The 18,115-nt window shown below is 42.9% G+C and overlaps 1 protein-coding gene across 2 annotated transcripts in view; it reads left to right on the forward strand.

Annotated features, from left to right (window-relative positions):
- LOC142560752 (multiple PDZ domain protein-like) overlaps positions 1-18,115 on the forward strand; it is a 311,252-nt gene that overhangs the window by 284,668 nt on the left and 8,469 nt on the right. For both annotated transcript variants that reach the window (XM_075673072.1, XM_075673073.1), the window contains 4 exons: positions 3,536-3,810; positions 4,254-4,337; positions 8,835-9,041; positions 10,278-10,489. In XM_075673072.1, the coding sequence (XP_075529187.1) occupies positions 3,536-3,810; positions 4,254-4,337; positions 8,835-9,041; positions 10,278-10,489 (778 nt within the window). The remainder of the gene's footprint in view (positions 1-3,535; positions 3,811-4,253; positions 4,338-8,834; positions 9,042-10,277; positions 10,490-18,115) is intronic.

Genomic DNA, 18,115 nt, shown 5'->3' on the forward strand with positions numbered 1-18,115 from the left:
TCGAGCATATTCAGAGATACTATCACTTTTTTGTGACATTGAGCTCAGTACAGCATCCCACTGAAGTGAAAGGCAACCTAATGATGTTTTCGAGAGCCTGTTCGTGTAATGTGAAAATAACTCCCTTGGCACATCTGGCATTCCTTTCTGCATTACCTCTGCTTTTGTGTGACGTTGAGCCCAGTACAGCACCCCGCTGAAGTGACAGGCAAGCTGATAATGATTTCGAGAACTGTGCAATGTAAAAATAACTCTCATGGCAAGTCTGGCATTCCTTTCTGCTTTACATCTGCTTTTGTGAGATGTTAAGCTCAGTGCAGCACCCCGCTGAAGTGACAGGCAAGCTGATAGTGATTTCGAGAACTGTGCAATGTAAAAATAACTCTCATGGCAAGTCTGGCATTCCTTTCTGCATTACATCTGCTTTTGTGACATGTTAAGCTCAGTGCAGCACCCCACTGAACTGATGGGCAACCTGATAATGATTTCAAAAACTGTAATGGTAAAATAACTTTCATGGCAGGTCTGGCATTTCTTTCTGCATTACATCCACTTTTGCTTTCGGAGCCATGAGCACATACGGAAAGTGACATTCCTGGAATTCATAGAGAATGCAGCTCCAATTCTGTTGGCCTTTGGTAGTCTTGCCGCCACATATTATCTCGTTTCGCCTTGCAGCTGGCTGACATCATTGTTCCATTTACTGATTCCATTCTTGTCCTAATGTCATCTCTCTATGGCAACCAGTTTGTCAGCTCAAGTGGCAGGGGCGGTTATGATTATTAGCAGGAAGGTGTGCTGCCATGCTCTGTCACATATGGGGAGGTATGTATTAGTTCTAGTGTCACTCTGGGAGAGTAAAGTATGGTGATGATGATGATAATTGTGCAAACAGCTTTGTAGCTTCCTGTTTTGTTTAAATGAGAGCACTGTTTTTGGCACTGCTCTTCATTTTTAAAAAATGCAAAGTTTTTTTTCTTTGAAAGCTCTTAAAAAGTATTTCTTGGTAAAGGAGAAATGAGAATTGGTGAAGCTAATGTAGGTTCATGACTGGAACAGTGCAACAGGACCATAACAATGGAAAAAGATGATGTTGTAGACTGGTGAGCATCAACTCATGTTTGCTGTAAGAATTACAGTGCATAAAATCTATATTTATAGCAGCCATATTAGACGTAAACGCATGATCTGGTGAGCAGTAATTAAAGAATGCGAACAGCACACATCATCATCAGTGGCATCATCATCATCAGCCTATTTATGTCCACTGTAGGACGAAGGCCTCTTCCTGCAATCTCCAATTACCCCTGTCTTGCGCCGACCGATTCCAACTAGCACCCGAAAATTTCCTAATTTTGTCGCATCACCTAGTCTGCTGCCGTCCTCTACTGCACTTACCTTCTCTTGGTACCCATTCTGTCACCCTAATGGTCCAACGGTTATCTAATCTCTGCATTACACGACCTGCCCAGTGCCATTTTTTTCTCTTGATGTCTATTAGAATATTGTCAGTACCCGTTTGCTCTCTGATCCAAACCACTCTCTTTCTGTCTCTTAAAGTTATGCCTAGCATTCTTCGTTCCATCACTCTTTGCGAGGTCCTTAACTTGTTTTCAAGCTTCTTTGTCAGTCTCCAAGTCTCTGCCCCACATGTCAGCACCGGTAAAATGCACTGATTGTATACTTTCCTTTTCAATGATAACGGTAAGCTCCCAGTCAGGAGCTCGCGATGTCTGCTGTATGCAATCCAACCCATTTTTATTCTTCTGTGAATTTCCTTCTCACGGTCAGGGTTCCCTGTGATTAGCTGACCTAGGTAAACATAGTCCTTCACAGACTCTAGAGGCCGACTTGCGACCTTGAACTCTTGTTCCCTTGCCCGGTACTCAACACTCTACACAAACACCACTCACCACATACCAAACTAAAATTCACCACCATTGGCAGGAGCATAGCTCGCTGCACAGAAAGGTCATCTCCTAAAGCTCGTCAGGTGTTCTATGCCAACCGCACTGACTATATTACCAATAGGTTGCCTCATTTCACCACTCAGTTTTATTTTCTGCTACCTCTCTGGCATCTACAGTTCAAGGCTGACCCACAGATATAACAAATTATGAGGTTTACTGAAGTCTTACAGAATTTTTTTCTGGTGATATCAGTGTGCAATGGGGGGGAGGGAATAAATGCTTGTAACGAAGATTAGATATAACAAAGGTATTCCTGTGTCGTATGTGTCTTTGTTACAATGAGTTCTGAATGCTTTCCACAAAGTCAGGTTCCATCTTTGATTGCAAAGGTTTGAGTCCTAGTTTCAAATCTTTGATTCCAACTGGTGAATTGTGTACAATTCAAATTTAGCAGGTAATATGGTTGTGCATATTATTACATATAAACAACAAATGCAGTTAGCCATTCATGTAAGTTCAGTAATCAAGGAACCATTTCCCTGTCCCACAAAAAAGCATTTATGCTTGAGTGCGCTGGAAAAGCTCACTTTGATGATGATGATGATCATCATCATAATCCTGATGATGATGAACTAGATTGCAAAGGTGGGGAGTGAGTGCATGTATAGAATGAGATTCATTACAGTATTGTGCAACATAGTCTGCTGTGTTGTATATGAATTGTGACTTTTTTCGGTAATCTGTTTCACCATAACTCAGAAGACAGGTTGCTGCTTATCTTGGAGACTCATCACTAGAGAACTATGGTCACCTGCGCTTGAGTTTATTTCACCAAAACATTTATTGACAGTTTTTACTGTCTAATAACCCTTATTTACCTGAAGTCTTTCTTATTTTTTTCTTGACAATCCTCAGTTCTTTCCTTTTGTGTTCACATATGGCGCAATCTGTCTTTTGGATTCGAAAATCTCACAAGCATGTTAGCCCAACAAGTCGGCACACTTCTCTCAATGCTTCCATGTTTGCCTTTTGAATAATGCCTGAAGTATACCAAGCACCTGTAAACAATATTCAAGCACTGGTACAGTCTGGATGAACACACTTTCTGGTATACATATGGCATAGCAGTTCTGCAACTACTCAGCATACATAATTTATTGAAAAGAGCATTTGAAACTTATGTTTGTGAAAACCAGATGCGACATACAGAGTGACACCTTGCAAGCTAGCATGTGGTCAGCTAATGCAATTTTTTTATTGCTGCAGCAATTTGATAATTTATGGCGAGGCAGTGTAAAAATGCGACCAAGCCCACTTTGATGCACCGTAGTGTTAGATATGTGTTACGGTCTGTGATGAAATTTTGGCAAAGCGAAGAACTGGGCTACTTGCTCATCATTCACTCTGAGCTGCATTGAGTTAAACTAATTACAGGAACTAACACAAATAGACACACCAGACTGGACAAGAAAGCACTCTCTTGTCCTGTCTGGTGTGTGTTTGTTCTAGTTCCTGTAATTAGTTTCATTCAGTGCAGTTCGAAAAATTGAAATATTTGGTGTCCTTAAGTTGCTCTCCTTTTCCACCCCATGCACTTGCTAAAACTGTGTGTGTGATGGCAACAGGCACGGTGGGCTCTCTGGCACTTTCGCACTGCTCGTCGAAATGCCGGCCATCCCCGTCGTCTCCCGATGGCCGCCTGCCATCGCCCTTGCTGTCCCCACTGCGGCCGGAAACCGTGGCCGAACACACGCCAGACCAAACGCCCCAGAAGCCAGACAGCGGCACCACCTCGCCGGGGTCGGACGTCATCCGGCCGGGCCGCCCGACGGCCATCGAAATCACCAAGGAGAAACTTGGTCTGGGGCTCAGCATTGTCGGTGGCTCGGACACACCTCTGGTGAGGAACCTTCCTCATCTCCAGTCCAGTTGTTCACTATTCGTACTGCGATGAGGGGAGAAAGAAGCAAGGGAAGGCGGGGAGGTTAACCAGATGCATATAACAACCTGACCTACAGGAAAGCAGAAGGGCGCATGGCTATAATTCACACATACATTGTTCAAAGCCAGTTTGAAAAAGTTACACATGAAGGGCTGTCAAAACAGAACCTCAGTGTCACTATAAACAATGGAAGCAGTTTCCTCACATGGTTTCAAGGCTACGAATAAGGTTAGCAAAGCAACAATTTAACCATTGTGACAAGTCACAGCCACGAGGCATCAAGACATATTGTTACGACAGTGGTGCGTGCACGCACGCATGTGTGTGGCCTGTTTTCAAAGATAATAATATTGAAATTGACCACAATCTTATGTCCGGTGTTTGCTTTTTCTCTTTGATAGGGTGCAGTCATCATCCACGAAGTGTATCCCGATGGTGCTGCTGCGATGGACGGTCGTCTTCGACCGGGCGACCAAATTCTGGAGGTGAGTTGTCGCACAGCACAAGCAAAACTGCAACACTGTAGCAGCAATGAAAAGCCAATTGCCGAGGAATAGTTCTGAAATGGAAATCTTTCAGTGTCGTGCAAGGATTCACTGAGCACTCTCTGCATAGAGCAAGAATGCTCTTATTGTGTTCATGGCGGGAATTGAAAAAGCAGTGCATAAAGGGATGTACACGGACAGAAAGGCAGAGAAGAGGACAAGACAAATTATGCACTAACAAATGAAGTTTGCTGAAGCAACGCAGGATAAACTTACAGTGGAGCAGTATCACAGAAGTGAGGACACTGCACAAACTTCGCAAAACACAAAATCAAAGAAAATACCCTGAAGAAGAAATATTGAAGTAAGATTCATGGCAGCCAACGTGATATCACCCTAATTGCGTCTTAACATGAATTTCTTTATGTGCGAGTGCAACCAGCACTTGGCTGATACAAGCGTCATCTTGAGCGGCAACATTCTTCATGCTCTTTTTTTACACACCAGCCCTGATTCACCAGCCCTGATTACATACAGAACTGCCCGACTTCTTGATGACTCTCGTGTTTTACACATTCTGCCACCGAACATATTTAGACAGCTGCAGGAACAAAAGAAAATGAGAACAGAACTGCACAGGACAAAACAGTGACTAACAAGTAGAACCTTACTGATGAAACATTGAGTGTGATTGCTTTTATGTTTGATGACCTTTCTATTAACTGGCCTTCCGACTAACACTGAAAATTTATTCAAGTAGTACTGGTACAAAATGTGAAAGATTTTATGTTTAACTTTTCTTCTATGAAGTAAGAGTGTTGTCAGTCAGTGCTTGTCTTCTACAGTTATGTTTCTCTTCTTTTCATTGTTTGTGTTGTTGCAGTATGTTCAATGACTGCCAGCTCTCCCAGCTTTCTCTTCTAGTGTCTGTAATTTCAGACATTTCCGGTATTCTAAGTATAGATGTGCATAAACTTGATTTGCCTGGTGGTTTTATGCACTATGTCTCCTATTCTTCACTCCATCGGGCAATTCAACAGAGGCAAGTGACTGATTGGAAAGCCTGCTCATAAAATGCTCACGGAAAACTTAAACCACTTCTAAGAGTTGTGCAGGCATCTAAAGCTGAGTGTCACCTAAGCCTAAAACAACCTAAAGGATATCAATGCAAGACCACAGAATGTATTAGCAGAGTTCTGTGGCATTGGGGCAGCTCATTGATGTCCCCAAATGCAGTTGGTTTTGCAATCTGAAGTTGCCCGATTATTACCGAGCCATTCCTTCTCCCCTGTGCTCCTATTTCTCCATCTCATCTCTTTAAGTACTCTGGGAAAGACCGCATCTGGAGGGCCCTTGCAAGTGACATTAAAGGAGCAGTAAGCAGAAGGAAGAGGAGGAGTAAGCATTTATTTTCGAAACAGTATTCCGGGGTAAGCCCTGGTTCTACACGAGGTGGGAGGTCTCCTCGTTCCAGGAACCCTTTGGCCTTCGCAGCCTCCTTGGCCTTGGCAACGAGGCGTCATTGTTGTTCCAGGTCTTCGGAAACGAGCTTCAGAGAAAAATGATTTAAGCTGTATAAGTGAATGATCTTTGTGCACTACCAATAAACTCACCCTTACTGTGAGAAGAGGCTTGAGAAAGCTAGAAAACGCACATAGACGGGTGGTGATTGGGCCTTGGAAGTCGTGCACCCACTCACCATTTGACAGTGCCAATTTTGACAGTGCCTGCTCGGGCCTAGTTCAGTGTTATGCATCACTAAAATCTCAAGTTGCATTGTATTCTGAAAGAGCCAAAGACTGAACTTGGCAAGTTTCAAGAACTTCTTTCGAGTTACAACCACTTAAGTGCGAAAAAGAACACTTTGAAATCTGTGACATCAAACTGACAAACTAGCGCTGGGGGTGTCAGCGTGAAATCCAAAAATAGAACTTTGACTGTCGTTTTCTGTTCTAGAGTTCAAACACTTGATCACCGCGAAATTAATGAAGATATGGTTTTGAAAGGTTACTTTGTCAATCCAAACTTATTCACTGTTGCTGTTACGTTTTAAGAATTTTCAGTCGCAGTAATTGTGATGGCAACGTTGAAGCTGCGCCCGGAGAAATTCAATAGAGAATACGTGCATTCCTCCCAACATTGCCCTCTAGAAGATGGCTGACTGCACACTCGTTGCGCTGTTGAAGCTGGCGATTGTGCACGAGAAGTGGGGTGAGCGAGGGTGGGAGTGGCACAAGCGTAGAGTTTTCTACTAAAATTACTGGAGGGAACCCTGGCACTGTGATCGTTCAGCTGCCATGGGAATGATTGTTAGTATGTGGATCATGCTTGTGACTTCAGACATTCATGTGGCTTTGTTCACTTACTTAGGGTTGCGCAAATAGTGATTTTTCAGACCGAATCCAATACGAATCGAATAGTGCTAAAATCGAACCGAATCGAATATCAAACAGTTTTCGAATAATGAATAGCTGTTACCACAATTAATATAAAACGACGTTCACATCCTAGTATTCTTAAGGTTAGCAAGTTCTGGTCATTACATGGTACTGTAAACCTTGATATAATGAAGTAGGTAAAATCGGTAATTTGCTTCATTATATCGAAATTTCATTGTATTGAAATTCGACCTTTTATCCAAAGAAAGGTACAGTCGCCGATCGATTTTTCTTACACGGAAAGGGGTCGCGCAATTTTCCAAATTTCGGACAATTGAAAGAAGCTGATTTGAATGAGAAAAGAATTCATTTGGATGAATTTGAAAGTTGCTCACGAATGATACGGTTTCATGCCACTTATATCAACGATATCTTCACGTCGGCAGTATAAATTAAGCGAAGCCAGCCACGCTTTCACATGCATTTTGCCCCCACAGCTGGTAGTGAATGCTTCGTCTGCCTCTTGCTCCGAGTTAACGAAACTCGAGATTACACAACGTCCAATAGTAAAGGCGTGGGAAGACAGCTAACACGATGCCACGCTGTCTCGGCATGGCCACTCTCCGCACATGCGGGAGATTGCCTCTAAAGCCGGGTGTGAGGCTGCGTATGCGCTCAGCCACGCTTATAGCCATGTGCAGCACCGGCCGATATGTGCACCAGGAATTGCGATGCGCACCAATTAACCCCCCCCGCCCCACCCCCCCCCCCCCCCCCCGCACGCTTGATCGCATTACCGCAAGCTCTCTCCCCTCCACTTCCCTTTGCTTGCACGGGGAGGCGGCACTCATGCGTGAAGCCGCCATCCTTCTTTTCTCGCAATCTCTCATTCGCACCTAAAGCACAAAGTGTGCAGGGCCCGAGAGGATCTTATCGCACTTGGACTTTGCATGGAATGTGATGTGGCTTCACCTTGGCAGATGCCCTTGTCGCACCGCACGAGGTTCATTTGCAAGTAGCCGCTTGTAATTCAATCATTTGACCATCTGCATCTGCAAAACTTTGCATTTATTGTCTCGGCATTCCTTTGCTGCGGAAGTGAAATTTCTTTATATTGAAATCTCATATACACTTCGTTATATTGATGTTCTGATTATACATGGTGTTCTATAGACAAGAGGTTATAAAAAGTTAAACACCTCGTTATACCGAGAATTTTGTTATATTGAAGTTGGTTATATCGAGGTTTAACTGTATGTTATGAAGTGCTGTTCATTAAAAGCACAACTGGAGCAATAGGAGTAGACAAGTAGTTTCTTTGCATGCACAGGACCCTTCATAGAGGATGAATGATTGCTGTATAGCCTGTAGTATGGTTACCTAAGTGCTTGCTCCACCACACAAGTTCTCATGCTTTATTTCTATACTATGACAATGGGGATGAAAATTTACATTACTTTTGCTCCAATTTTATGTTTAATTGGGTGTGGTTTACATTTTGAAATGCCCAAAGAGTATTAAAAAAGATATTTCCATTTATGAATAGTGACTATTTGATTCTGAGACGGAATCAAATAGGGCACTCCTTGATTTGTTATTCAAGGGCCTCAAATATTTGCGCACCCCTGTTTAGTACACTTCATCTGCATTTATTGGCTTAAATGTTAAAGCAATCCAATTTTTCTAAATGCGGAAGGCAATAAGACTCTCTGGACATGCACAACCACTGCAAAGTATGGCATTTATAATACAACATTTGTTGAACATGGTTCAGTTTGTCGCAAAGTTGTTAGAAGCCACGTTAGAAGCCATTAGGCAAGTCCATATACAATCCTTCATTCCCATGCAGCCTGAACCACCCTGCTTGCAGCTCCTGTAGGCACTACCACCAAAGTTCCTTCTAGTAATTTTTGCGGGATGCTTTGTGGGCATCGGCTTGCGCACTCATGCACTGTTTGCTCTTCTGGAGCAAGGTTGTCGCCCCCTCATGGTGGTCAAGCAAGAGGTGTGGAGAAGCACGTTTTCAGGGTTTTGGCTTTTCTACGTTGACCGAACACCAGCAATCTATGTGCTCCGTTTCCCATAAAGCCTTGCATGTGCGGCTCGCTCATGTGTGCAGGTGAACGGTGAAGATCTGCGAGAGGCATGCCACGAAGCAGCCATTGCCGCTCTGCGGCAAACTTCGTCAGTAGTACGGATGCTGGTGCTTCGTGAGGAGGAGCCGCAGCAAGACATTCTCACCGTTGAGCTGCACAAAAAGGCTGGACGTGGCCTCGGCCTGAGCATTGTGGGCCGGCGCAATGCACCGGGCGTCTTTATCTCCGAGGTATGTCCCCTCTTCTGGTTTACAGAGCTGACACTGCTCTGCAAGTTTTATCCAAGATGACGGCATGAGCTGTAACTGCATAGATGCCATGCGGTGTTGGGTCTGTGCTGAGGCATTGAGCAGCTGGACAGAGTTGTGTATTACTCTAGGTTTGACCCCCTATCTTGTCTAATCGGGTGAATGTGATGGATGCTGACAGGACGGCGAACTGACGAAATTTTAACTTATTTTCTTTCTTACCAAACCAGCAGTCATTACACTCAGTCTTAAAGCAACTACATGCTTGCTTTGCATGCAATAAGACAGGCCTGTCTTTTTGGAAACGATTACATTATTTGATGCAAAATTTTGTAATGTCGCAAGTGCTTCTTGCACAAGAGTGGAAACACACGGTTGCCCTCAGAATGCAATAGTGAGTAGAAAGACAAACCACATGTGGCGTTATGATGGTCCTTCCCTGTTCATGTGTATCTGACTGCAGTGCTGTTTTCTTTATTTTCTTCCTCACTTTCTTAGAGAGGTAATTTTGTTTGTCTTTGCTTTTTACCAGTGCGATATATTCAGCAGCCCTGTAGGCGGGTTGATTTGTAGAGGTGTTATTTAGCCCTTTCATTGTTGTGTTTTTTCGGAGTTGACACACCTCCGGTGTCAGTCTTTTCCTTTTTTTCCTCTGTTATTATAAAAGAACAATGGTTTACTTTTGGTAATGTGAAAGCACAAAATGACACGTATACTGGCAAAGGCTCCCTTGGTATGGTCCTCACTTGCTTAGCATAACTTGACAAAAAAGGAAACTGATTGGTTCATGGGAGGAAGGAGCGTCGGCCATGAAAAGATACAAATTAATATACGTAAAACAGCTTCACACCTAGGGACGCAGCAGCATCCTCTGCTGAATTTCGTGTTTTCCACGCTTACAGTAACTGCTGTTTGCCCAAGAAAGAACCTGTGCGGGTTTGTGGAGATCAAATTAATCAAAACAGCATGCTTTCGAGTTCAAACTAAACAAGTTTTCTTTGCAGAGCAATGTATGGTTTCTTGTCAGGAAGTTTCAGTGGGTTCGACTTAGGTGATGAGGCTAACCAACCGAGGTCGAATTAACGGGAGTCGACTGCATAAGATGCTATGGTAATTCAATGCCTGCCTAGTGTGTCCTTTTATGTGGTCCGATAATGATGGCAATGGCTTGTTAGAATCGGTGGAGCTGACAGTGATGTGTCCATGGTGCCCTGGCAGGTAGTGCGTGGTGGAGTAGCACAGCTGGACGGCCGCCTTTGCCAGGGCGACCAAATCCTGGAGGTGAACGGCCACAGCCTGGCGGGTGCCAGCCAGGAGGAAGCGGCCGCCCTGCTCAAGACCACCATGGGGCGCATCTGTTTGCGTGTGGGGCGCCTGCGCCGGGCGCCCTCACAGCGCGCCACCCAGGTGCCCGTCTCACGCTCCGACTCGTGAGTACTTCACCCTTAATTCTTCTTCTCACTGACAACTCTGATCGTGAGTGTTCTTGCATGTGTCAGCAGCAACCGATGTTGAAGCGCCAGCTTGACCAATGAACTCGTCGACAAAAGTAACAGCGAGTAGAGCGTACAGCAACTAAACGAGAAAACTGAACTGGTTTGTTGTTAGTACACTGATACATGTTATACCAGTACGAAAATCTGACAGGACTGCGCCGAATACATCCAGTAAATGTGCAGATCCTGCATGTATCCTGTGTGTACCCTTCAGTGCTTGTCCTGTGTGTCTTGTTTTGCTATGTCTTATATTCGGCCGGTAAATTTCTGGTGTCTCACATGCTCTTGGGAACAAGCAGCGCAGCATAGAGTAGTGTGAACATACAAAAAAGGACATTTATTGCTTCTTTTGTATAGAAAGGCAGCTGGCTGACGTAAGAAGCATACTAGTTTCTTAATAAGACATGCTGAGGAATTAAGCAAGTTTGGCTCACCATACAAGCTTACCGAACAAATGTCTGCCTCTGCCCAATGCCCAAGTCATTCCTGGGTGTAGTCCCGCAAACAGAAGTATGTGTGTGAGACTTCACAAGTATTCTTTTGAAGAGCACTGACAAGTGGCTAGTTGGTCCACAAGTGCCGTCTCGTAGTCAAACAGCAGTAAGCAAGTTCCTCTCACTCCTTCAGGCAGCGCGCACATTGGAATGCACGTGTTTCTTTTCGTTGTCAGTTCCCAACTATGGCAGTGGCTCCTGCTGCTGCGTATTTAATGCAGGGAAGCCAAATTTCAAGAGGCACGAGAGTCATGCAGGGAAGAAAATGTCGGGATGCACAAGAGTCCCTTCCATCCCCTCTCAACCTTAAACCGCCACATACTCTGGTAACAACTTGTTACAGGGGCCAATAGCTCCTGTGCATGCTCCATAAACTAGAGCTGGTACATGCAGCGATCGCTGTGCCAAGCGATCACTGCGCTCGTAAAAAGAGCAACAGCAGTCACTTGTGATTACTGGCTTCATTGACAGCTGCCGAGAGTTAGCTAGCCAGACGTAGACAACTGCTGGGTCGAGCTGGCCACAAGCATCTCCATTGCCTGAGGTGACTTGACTGTGTCTTGGGGCGGCAGGTGGCAGCGTCCAGATGACAACAAGCCAGGGCTACTCTGCTCACGCTGAGTGCACTCAAATACTCCACAAACATTTGAGGTAGAACAAGGGCTAGCAACAACCCTGAATGCGCATCGTCCATGGGAACCAATGTTGAATTTGGCTAGCAATCGGGCGTCTCCTCAGATGATGAGTTTACATGGACAAAGCTTGCTTTCTTTAGCCGAACAAGTAACTTGAGTTTGTGTAAATGTAGCTAGAAATGCGAGGACAGCAAAGTGCCGCCCTTGCAATGCCATGGTCCAGCAGGTTGTCTCTCCCCATGTGCGACAGGCAGCGCTGAAAAGCAGTAAGCCTCGCCCTCACTTTGGTTGTTTCTGCAGCTGATTGACAGGAAAGCAGGTCAGCTAAGCACTGGTACAGTTCCAGTCCTGGTGCCCCACAGCTTTTCCTGTTGCATTGTGTGTACACATTCGTAAAAGTATGCATGCCACTTCGGAAGAACATGGACAAAAAAAGGCAAAGGGAAAAGACGAAACGAAGGAAACCAGGGACTAAAGACACTTGTCTGCACATGACTAGGTCCCTGTCCCTAATATTTTGTACATTTGAGAAGGGGTGTGCAGAAATTGTAAACTTTAGTGTAATGAACCGTATGGTGTCTTTTTTGATTCGGCCTTCAAATTGAATAGTCACTGTTCGTAAGTATGAATATTTTTAAAATAGTTTTCGCGTATGTTGAAGAATCAACTGTGAGCAATCTAACATAAATATGAATGATTTGCTTCCCAGTGAGCGTAGTATAGGCACAAAACATGAGAACCTAGGTAGTGGAGCAAGCTATGTCATTCGAAGAACCCTGCTTGACCTGTTGTACAGCAATCGTTTGCACTGTACGAAGAGTAGAAGAGCTGTGTGTGTAAAAAAAAACTGCTTATTTGTTCCTAATGCTACATTTATGCTTTCAAAAACAATGCTCTATCACATGCAGTGTAATGGTAGAAACTTTCTAATGTTATATATACTGTTGGATGTGAACATTTCTTACATCAATTGTGAAAAAATGGCTGCTCATTATTCATAAACTATGTGATATTGGATGTGATTCATTTAGCTTCTGGCACTATTCGATTCATATTTGATTAGAACTCAAACATTCCTATTGACACTCCTCTACACTTGACCAGCAATGGCTGCATCATATTATCCTTTCACAGCGTTAAAGAACACTTAAGGCGTATGATTTGTCACTACAGCAAAATCAACTGAAATATCTCAACAAAAGAAAGGACAGGTATTTTCATGTATAAACAGCTGTTCAATCTGATTCACGTAAGTTTATTTCTACATCTGGGCATCGGAGAGGTGCTCATTTTACAGAAGGCTGCATGCTTGGCGAGATCAGTTCCTGGTTCATGTAGCGGGGCTTCTGTAACACATCCAAAGCCCCCAAAAGTGACTATTACCCCTGTGATTTTAAATTACAAACAAAGATGTCATAATATAGCCAACAATGCAGTCTGAAATCTGTTTTGTCACTTGCAGTTAGCCCTATTGTTAATCGGCAAAGGGAACACCTCTTCGCATCATACTTAAAGGGCCCGTCACCAGATCTAGCCATTTTGAGCTCACAAGTGCTGTGCTTACAATGCGCACTAACGATCATGTCTGTTAAGTATTACATCACCACGCACCATGCAAAGAGCTGAAATTTCAAACCAAACGCCGTTTGCCCTTCTCCTCGAGGGCGCCGCGCTACAAGCCAGAGAGTCGGCGCATATCGCACAAGTGCGCCTACGTACATGGTGTGACATTGCTCGTGATGACTCGTGACTTCGAGAATTATTCAAGGCAACATCTATTGTTTGTGTAATCCGTTGCTTCAATAGACAAATTAAAGTTTTGATAAACAATAAAACACACAACCCGAATGTCTGGGTGTTTTGTTTTGCTTCATACAGTAGCAAGAGAGATGTACTTCCGTTTCGTCTGCTTGTTTCCACGTTGTGCAGTCGTGTGCGCAGACTACGAGGCTACGTCATTTTCTACCATGTTCCAGCGCACAATCATGCTCTGTGGTCCGCTTGCGTCTGCCTCAGCATTAGTGTAGCACTGACTTAATTGTACTACTAGTCAGGTGTTCTCGTGCACAGCGCGCAAAATTGTGCATTGCGCAAAATGAGACAAACACAACAGCTCATGCTCGACACCGGTAGCAGAAGTGTGTTGCACAGCAAAAAGGCCAGGAACAAAAAAAAATGAAGGCGGGCCCGCCACACATGCATTACGCGATCTTCGAGCTCCACCATAGGAGAACGCGGGGAAGGTATTTCGCTTGTGGAGGATAGACTGGGCAAGTGGAGAGAGTGTCTCACTTGGCATTGGAGCTCGCTTCCTGAAATCATGGGTTCGTGGCGCTGAAACATTTCTGTCTTGGCTATCAATGAGCCAATTTGAAACATTCTTGTGGCAGAACGCTCCCTATAGGGCATGTAAAAACTTCCAGCATATAACCGAAATTTGCTATGTGACCTGGTGAGGGGCTCTTTAACATCAAGTTAGCATGTATTGATAACAGTTTCTTGTACCTAAAGAAGGCTCAAAATAGTTCAGGAAAATACTTTGGCATCCATGTCATGCTCATGTACAGGTGCTTGGATTTCAATGCAAAATTGAAAGAAAGGGAAATTTGGCCTTCATATTTAAAAAATTATTATTAGACCTTTTCCCACGAGTTTTGAAAGAATACTTTACCAATTTTAACTAATTCAGTGTTGCACATCAGTGTCCCCTTAAGTTATTCGTATATGGTCCAATGACAAACTGAATCTGAATCTGAAGTTTTATATATATATATATATATATATATATATATCATATATGGTCCAATGACAGTTTGTCATTGGAGAGCACTGCCAATGATGGCATCAAAAAGTACAGCGTGTAACCCTCTTTATTTTTTTCTTTAATGGGAAGCTGCCAGCCTTCATACGAGACTGAATGAAACCTCAGAAGAAAAAAAATATATATATGGAGACAGTGTCAAGCCATCCAGAACTCCTCTAGGGCTCAGAGCTGGCAGAACACTTGGAACTTAAAACATTCCTGTTGAATATCGAATTGTCGCATCAGAAACAGACTACAATTTTTGTCAAGTTTCTTTGCTTGTGGGATAGAAACCACCACTGACTGAGATGTTTTGTGCTCATTTCTTTATGCTGCATAGGAATCTCAAGGTAAGTGCCTAATGCATGTGGTCTTTCACTTCTTCACGTCACTTTTGCACATCAAACGTTATGTGCTAAAACTTGTTGCATTGGTCGATGTTGTTTTAAGAGGAAGGTTTACCCCAGGAGCTCCTATACAAATTCAGGGGAACAGCAAAATTGTTTAGCTCAACATCTACTGCACCAAATTTGATTAACTTTGTTGCATTTCAATGAAAAGGTTAGGCTACAAGGTTTATTTTCAGTTATGCCATCCAGTCCTTCCTTTCAATAATTGTTGTAAATTGCAGAGATAAATGCAACTCTATAATTTGGAAATAAGAAAGATATCACAATTCTGCAAAGTTCATCTGTCGAGACATCTAAAGCAGAAAAAAAAAATTGATGTATTTATGCCACCCTAAAGTATATCACTAATTTGTGAGTAGGACTTTTGCAAAATGCTCATGAACATTTCGTCAGTTTCACGTAAGCTGTAAACTTGTATATCAAGTTTGTACGTATCAAATGCTCCAGCAGATGCAGTTTACGGAATTCTGATATCCCTTCTTGGTGCAGAGTTACGGATTTGTAAACATCATGCTTGAATTCGTATGGAACTTACTGATTTGTGGCCACATCTATAAAAGAAATTTGGCACTGTAAATAAATTTCTTGTTCATTAGTAGAACAAGAAATTCTTGTTCATTAGTAGTTCGTCAGTAGAATTCATCTTTCTCTTCAACAAATTTCCTCGAAATGTTTTCAGTGGTTGCCTGATAGCATTCCTGCTTTTCACATGTAAATTGAATTGGGAAATTATAGTTAGCCCCAAGATAAAGCCTCCTGTTAAACCCTTTAAATCTGAAGTTCATTCATGAAGAGCCTACCAATTGTTTTATTCCAGCACTTTAATGCACATTATATCCACACCTGAAAAAAATGTATTACATATGCAGTTTAATTCTTATATTCTCCCGAAATATTAATGAAACACACCTGCTCTGAAAAGGAGACTTCCGCGCCATACACATGTAAGGTTTCAGTTTAACTATATGAAGAAATGATAATGAAAGGAGTCAGAATCATCAAATACTATGTTCAATTGCTGAAAATCAAATGCCTGACACATATAAGCTGACACACTCTGGCAAGCAAAGCAGAAGCTTTGGCCTGGACGAGTGTAGCTCGTCTTTGGTTGTGTTGGTACTAACAGCTGGGGTGTGTGCAGCTCAAGCTTCAAACTGTTAAAGGCAAGTAGAGTGATGGCAAAAATATCCTGTAGGGAACACTTTTTGTGACACTCCAGTGGAAAATTTTATGCTGAAGTTTTACTCTTGCATAAGCGAAATCTACAGCAGTCACGGATTTGCACACTCAATCACTCACGGCAGCCTCACCTAGAGTGGGCTCTCACTCAACGCTGAGCAGTTTTCAGTCATCCAAGAAGTTTTTCAAGAAGCCCGTGAATTTGCACCTGCTTGCGGTGGCCTCACCACTGTGCCAGTTCGGTTAGAATTGATGGCGTGAATTGCGATGTAGCACGGTTTCACAACAACCTGATAGAAGCTGATATACTCAAACGAAAGTCCTGCTGGTTTGCACACCTGAAAGTCGGCAGCTAGGAAAGTAGGGGAATGCGGATGTTTGAATATTAAAAATCAAGTACCCTTTGTTATTTAACTGTATTTGGTTTGAGAATTTATGCAAAATTTACAATTAGTCATCAATGGGTGGGATGGGGGGGGGTGGAGCTCAGTTTAAAAGTTTGTACCCCTCCCCCTCACCTCGGAGAAAAATAATTCTGGGTGCACCGATGCTATGGCCACCATGCCAGTCAGTGCTGCCTTGGATGTTAAACATAACCAGTACTACCTCACCGGGTGCTGGTGGCGAAATTTATGGCTGGTTACTGTGTTGAGACGTACCTATTATATCTATTCTATCTGCCTATCTACCTATCTATTCTGTCGTGCTCATTACCAAAGGATTTTAAGGTCGGCAAGGTGGCTCCATTATTTAAGTCTGGCGACGTGCATTCAACTTTAAATTACAGGCCGATTTCTCTAACAAGTGTGCCATGCAAAATTCTAGAGCATACTCTAATATATTCTAATCTCATCAACTTCCTTGAAACAAATCCATTTTTTTTTTCATATCGTCAGCATGGGCTCCGTAAATCGTTTTCCTGTGATACTCAACTTATTTCCTTTATACATGAAATCTGTGCTGTGTTGGATAATGGATTTCACATTGAGACCATCTTCTTAGACTTTTCTAAAGCATCTGATCTCGTCTTTCACCAATTGCTTTGTCTAAAGTTAAATACACTCAACATTGACCGTAATATTATCTCATGGATTGAACACTTCTTATTCAATAGAACACAATTTGTCTCTGCTAACAATTTTGACTCTTCGCTTTGTCCTGTCAGTTCCGGGGTGCCGCAAGGTTCTGTTCTCGGACCCTTGCTTTTTCTCATTTATATTAATTATTTGCCTAACTGTGTAGCATCTTCCATAAGGTTATTTGTAGACGATTGTGTCATTTACAGAGTAATATCATCAAATTCTGACACTCTAAAACTACAATCTGATCTAGACAAGGTAAGTAACTGGTGCGACACTGGGAAAATTAACAACCAAAAGTGCAAACTAATGAGGATTTCCCGCAATACTGCTTTGTCTAACCTATCCAACTATCACTTGAAGACCTATGTACTCGAAGAAGTCAGTTCCTATAAATACTTTGGCATCCACATAACATCTAATTTTTCCTGGCAAACACTCATGAACCAGATCACTAACAATCCTAACCGTACGCTTGGTTACCTTCCTCGCAATTTCTCTATGGCACCCGCTAACTTAAAGCTACTTCTATACAAAACACTAATACATCCTAAGCTTCAATATGCCTCTTCTGTATGGGACCCTGGCTTGGATTACTTAACAAATGCAATAGAATCTATACAAAATTGTAGCGCACGTTTCATTCTTACTAACTATTCTTGGACATCAAGCGTAACATATATGAAAGCTACTTTAAGCCTCCCTCTCCTGTCATCCCGTAGGAAGTTAGCACACTTATCACTGCTGCACAAAATTTATTATATTACAATCCGGAATTAAAAAGTGAACTTTTGTCCAAACCTGCATACATATCATCGCGTACTGACCTTCGCCATAAATTGAGCGTTCCACACTGTCGCACGAACCAATTTTTTTATTCGCTTCTTCCTAAAACTACCAATGAATGAAATCATCTGCCGGCCTCAATTGTTAACATAACCGATACACCTACTTCTAGAA

Source organism: Dermacentor variabilis, chromosome 10 (assembly GCF_050947875.1).
Source record: "Dermacentor variabilis isolate Ectoservices chromosome 10, ASM5094787v1, whole genome shotgun sequence".
NCBI classification, from domain to species: Eukaryota; Metazoa; Arthropoda; class Arachnida; order Ixodida; family Ixodidae; genus Dermacentor; species Dermacentor variabilis.